The following is a 5516-nucleotide window of genomic DNA, read 5'->3' on the forward strand; positions in this document are numbered from 1 at the left end:
CGTGTTGCTACAACTGTTTAAATAGCATACCTGCAATTTTTCTTTTATCATTAACATCCTGACATCTTTTTGCCTTATAAACTTTAAAGTCTGTTTCACTGCAAGAGCTCTTCACAACTTAACCCCCTTTCTTCTTTATGAAAACATGACAGGATGTACAGTGACAAACGCAGCATTGTTCCCAGTCTGTGAAAGCTAAATGGTTCTAATAAATAGGTAACATTTAGATTACGTCTGTACATCTGCCATCTTCAAAAAATACATAAAAGCAGGGGTTACTCCATTCCGCCAAACGCTCTATCCTCTTAAACCCTGTAACACCGGTTTTCAGCAATGAAACAGAAAAGCTGAAACACGGGACCTTATTTTATTTTTTAAAGCCACTGAAAAATGAATGGGGGGGGGGGTTTGGTAAGCTTGGGTGCTTATTAACCATTTGCCAGTAAAACTGGGTGCCAATATGAATGTGGGCGGACAGTCAAGACTGGGCACTATTTCGAGCATGACATTTATAAATACATTTTTTAAAAAAGGGACATACAACAGTTCAGCAGTAACCTGGTTTATTAAAAAAAAAAAAAAATTAGTTTCCAAAACTCTTGTGAAATACAAAAAAACCTGTACAAACAACATTAGCTGGAATCGGATCGCGGGCCTGTCGCTCAACTGCCATGTAATTATCTCCTGGGCCCTCCTCTCCCTCTGCCTCTCCCCCGGCCTCGGCCCCTGCCTCTGCCTCGCCCACGCCCTGCAACTAGAAAGGAAGAAACAAATCTGTCAGAGTGGAGTGGACAAGCACTGAAAACAATTATGGTTCATTTGGCTTCACTTTTTAAATTTAAACTGTAATGCTACAGCTGGGAGACCCTGAAGAGCAAGTTCAAATGTAACATTAATATAATTTCCATTACTATAGTACCGTGTTTAAAATCGTTTGAGTGGTCTGGTACGGAGTTCTAGTTCTCTAAATCTGCCTCTACTGGCACCGAGCTCGTCTGGAGAATCTTAAGTGCCTGGACAGAAGAGCTTGCAAAGAGTTGAAAGGTCACTGTGTCACATGATTTGAATGTAATGAGGAGCAACATAAGCCCAGAACATCTTATAATGGTTGCAAACCCTGTAAAATGTGACATTTTAAAAAAAGGAAAAAGAAAAATGAATGGCATTTGAAGCTATCACATGCACCTACCTGCTTCTCTCTTTTTTGACTTGACTTTGGGTTCGATGTCCACCAGCAGGGTGTCCAGTGGCAAGCTGTCTGGCAGAATGAAGTAGCGAATGTTGTTTCCACGAATGCTCAGCGACTCCAGCTGGACAGGCTCACGGTTCTTTAACGTCATTTTGACGGCTTTGAGATGTGTGTTCATACATACATCTACACCTGTACAGGAGACAGCCAAACAAGTTCATAATAATGTTTCACCAGTAACAAATAAAATACACATACACACACACAGTGGCAAAGTGGGGATTGCCTTGCCACATCTGGGACCTCTCACATGGTCTTGTGTAAATGAACAGTACTCGAAACCACAGGTATGTTTTAACTGGGCGGTGCCTGTATATTTAGGTACAAAACAAAATAAACAAAACCCTACCCATGGGGCTCTTAATTAAACGTTGCACAGTTCTAGCTGTAGCATGGATGGCCAAACCGTTTACCCATAACCAAACATGCGTATGACAAAACCTTTTCCCAGGTCTGTCCCCACAAGCTACCTCCATTCCTCAGACAGAGGTAGACAGACTACAAACATTGCAGACCTATTTATATAGGGTATGGCCAAAGGTAATTGACCATCAGTCATGCAATTACTACCTGGCCACTGCCCTGTCTCTGTTACACACATACTCACTTGCCAGTCTAAAACATGGTTGTAGAGAAACATAACAAGAGAAGAGAAAGGTCTAATTCTATCAAAAACATGTCAGACAAACTGGTAGCATCCCTATTTCTACAGATCATATATAATAGAGAGAATGTTTACTAAAGTATTAATCAAGTCAAAATTTCATGAATAGTATTTCACCATTTGACTAGAGCTTAAACCATTTGCAGAACAAATATTGTAAACCAGTGTTACTGTACTCAATCTTATGAAACTAAATCTGTTCTCTAATCCAATGCCGCCTTAATTGAGTTTGATAAGCTTAAAATAAATAATGAATTACTGGGGTAAAGTGTTTGTGCTGAATTCCAGGAAGGCATGAAAGGGACAGGGCTGTAGAATAGCTGCGCACCAGTGCACAATGCGAGCCGAAGGATTTGGTAGGGACCTCAACATTTTCATATAGCTACAATTTATTTGGAGCCGACAAGAACAATCATGTGAGCATCAGCATCACCAAACCCAACTATTCAATTGAATGCAGTTATCAAACAAATATCAATAATGGCATAAACAAAGCGTTGAATCTGTAAGTAAACAGCCCATTTTCTCCAGCCCAACGGCACTCAAAATGGTCAATACTTTGTCCCGATTCAACACTTACCGTTGTTTATCCCTTACTTAAAACTCTTGTATTTACAAACGTGGCGTGAACTTAACCGCAGAATAAAGTATTGTAAGTTATGAGAATCATTGTTTTGACTTTCTTTTTTTGGTCAATTTCATTTTTTAGAAGTAAAATGCCTCCAAGTCAGAGGAGGAAGTGCGATTAGTGCAAAAATGAATGTCGGGATGAGCTTCCTAATCATACACAATGGTAAAACATGAAGGCAAGCCCACACGCTTCTGTTCACAAAACACACTTGTTCTCAATGCTTTAAGAGACTTTGGGCCAGATTCATTATTATTACCAGGATGGTCTGTCTATATATTTAATTAAATGTGGTATATACTGCATTCTATAAAGCAGTGTACTAAGAGACCTGTCTAGGGCCAGTCTAATAGTGGTCTTAAGAGGGCCAACGCCAGCATAAGCATCAGATCTTTCTCGATTACCGCGCACATTGTTTTCATACTCTTATAAGTACGGCTTGTTTATTTTCCTTTTAAGGGTTTGCCTTTAAGTCTTAAGCCATCTAAGTCTAATTACGAGAACATTCTGTTAAATTAGCAGGAAAGAACACCATAACACAAAACGGACACAATGGAAGCTACCCAGCTCCCAGGCAAGTGTGAGAACAAAATGCAAGTTAAAGTAGCATCAGGGGGAGAGCGATTAATGTCATTGCTTGCTGTTGTGTTCAAATAATGAAGGTGGTGAAACAGAATCGGCAAGTCAATCAGGACACCAAGGTTTATGAACTAGGATGCAATACGTAAGGTTAACAAGTTGTATCTACAATTACATACTAGTGGTACAAAAGTTTAATGACAGTGCATGAGCAGAGGACCCACAGTAACAGCACAATAAGTCCTAACAGGGCACAGCCAAATTGCTTTAAAACAATTGCTAAATCATAAGCAGCAAAGCTATAAAGTACAGTTTAAGTTAGTTCTTTTTTTGCACACAATTATGTTATCAGATTCGAAATGAAATAGAAATATTAAGCCTAGTCTACAACTTTTGCTAATTATAATGTATTTTCAAGTTGTGTTAACTAGCCAAGATAGTTCCGTTCTTGTAAACATGCTACTTTTTTTTTTTTATTAATCCCTGCACTGCCAGTACACTTTCATAAACCCCTGTATACAACGGCTGATGTTTACAGCACCTACTAGAAGACAGGCTGAAAGAATGATGCACGCCTCTTACCATTAATCCCTACATCTTTGTATGAGGGAGTAGGATAGGCTCTGCTGGAGTCGAAAAACAACGATGTAGGCCCACCAGGACCTCAGAGAAGCTAGGAGTGAAAATCTGCAGCAAAGCGTGCTACAGAGCAGCCAACTGACTTGACTGTTCCTCAAGTAGCTCCCGAAGCAAGAGCAATCTTGGATACATAGGTACCTGCCGACCGATCAGCCACTGCAACCAGTCATAGTAAGTCTAACACAGCTTTATTATTTATTTTTTAAAGGGAGTTGCAGCTTTTCTACATTACAGAATGGCTCACTTATACAAAGATGCAACCCCATATCACAACAGCACCATGTCCATAGAGCCATCGGGGTATAGCTCATGCAAGATATCAAGGCCCAGCCGAATAGTAACTTTGCTTGCATCTGATACATTTGAGGTGAGTTTACACAAAGATTACAGACACAGATCCTTGAAAAGCATAAGACACTAGAATGGGGCATACAGAGTTCTCTCTGTGCCTACCTGTGATTGTGCCATGCACCTGTGTTCCGTTCTTCAACTCTATGGTTACAGTTTCATGGCTCAACTTCATCAAAAATCTGTTTAAAAAAACAAAACAACAATTAGCAAATTCTTTTTAATATGGGAAATAGTATTCCTACAATCGATCACTAGTAAAACGCAGGGGGTGTTGACCCTTTAAGTTACATGTATTTAATGGTATATTATAATCTACATGAAGTTTATGCACTTTTTTTTTTTCATTTTGTTGGTTACCGTAACCAATACGAAATGTATGGCAAACATTAAACAATTTGACTTTATTGATTTTAGAAAAACCGTATTTTAGTGAGCACCAAAACCATAACTACTGCGCAAGTCAAAGCGGGCTACTCATTGAACACACAATGCCTTGCCAATTAAAAACAATAGTACAGCTGTTATGTTAACGTGGATTTCATTCTGTAAAAATAAATACTTGGTTTTGTATAAATATCACCTAACTCCTGGAAAGCCAAACGGCACAGCTCGCTGTGGTATAATGTTTAGTTTAGACTCGAGGAAGGCCAAGGTTAAAAAAAAAAAAAAAAAAAAGGCCTAACAAAACACTTTAACCAAAAACAAAATTGTATATATTCCAAGTGTAAATTAAGTGAGATGCTTCCATACCTCACTCGAAGTATTACACATGTTATGGTAGCGCTTTATAGAGATAACAGAAATATCTATTTGCTAAATATTTTGCAGGCAGTTGATATAATTACTTTTAATTTTTTTTAAAAAAATCAGGGTTATTGTTTAAAATTTAGTATCACAGGCCCCGATCCATTTTTGAATGCCCCACTTATTTCGACTTCCCGCCGCCAATTGTCTCTAAATGTAATCTACATCCATCCTTCAACACCGGTCGGTTCTAAGGGCAGCTGCTAATCCATTATTAATAAGTGCATTTCTTAAAAAGGTCATACCGTACGAGTTTCATGTTGGCAGCAGATTACAAAGAAGAATCCTCCACTGCAATAAGCAAAAAAAATCACACTGGTAACACAGCAACGCTGAGCCGATCCGGCATTAAATTGGTAAATAACAAGGAAGTGAACGATTCCAGACCGGAAGCAAACTCAACGGCAGAACAACGAGAGGCGAGACTGAGCTGGTGCTGGTCCTCTGTCTCAGCACAGCATCACCTACTGGTAAAACTAACAGTTGAGGATTTAGAAGATAGGTATTTCTCTATAGGCACGGTTGTATACTATGCACCACATACAGTCAGCACTCACATATCCGCCCCTATCAAATTTTGACATCAATGACGGTTAAACGAG

General features: G+C 39.2%; 1 protein-coding gene across 1 annotated transcript; it reads right to left on the reverse strand.

The window, feature by feature from the left end:
- Positions 1-530: 530 nt before the first annotated feature.
- On the reverse strand, positions 531-5296 carry LOC121312896 (small nuclear ribonucleoprotein Sm D1-like). The gene is made up of 4 exons (XM_041244791.1): positions 5160-5296; positions 4213-4289; positions 1190-1381; positions 531-754 (listed from the first exon to the last, which is right to left on the reverse strand). The coding sequence occupies exons 1-4, from the start codon at positions 5171-5173 to the stop codon at positions 678-680; spliced, it is 360 nt and encodes a 119-aa protein (XP_041100725.1). The 5' UTR covers positions 5174-5296; the 3' UTR covers positions 531-677.
- Positions 5297-5516: the final 220 nt, after the last annotated feature.

The sequence above is a fragment of the Polyodon spathula genome, chromosome 3 (assembly GCF_017654505.1).
Source record: "Polyodon spathula isolate WHYD16114869_AA chromosome 3, ASM1765450v1, whole genome shotgun sequence".
Classification (NCBI taxonomy): Eukaryota; Metazoa; Chordata; class Actinopteri; order Acipenseriformes; family Polyodontidae; genus Polyodon; species Polyodon spathula.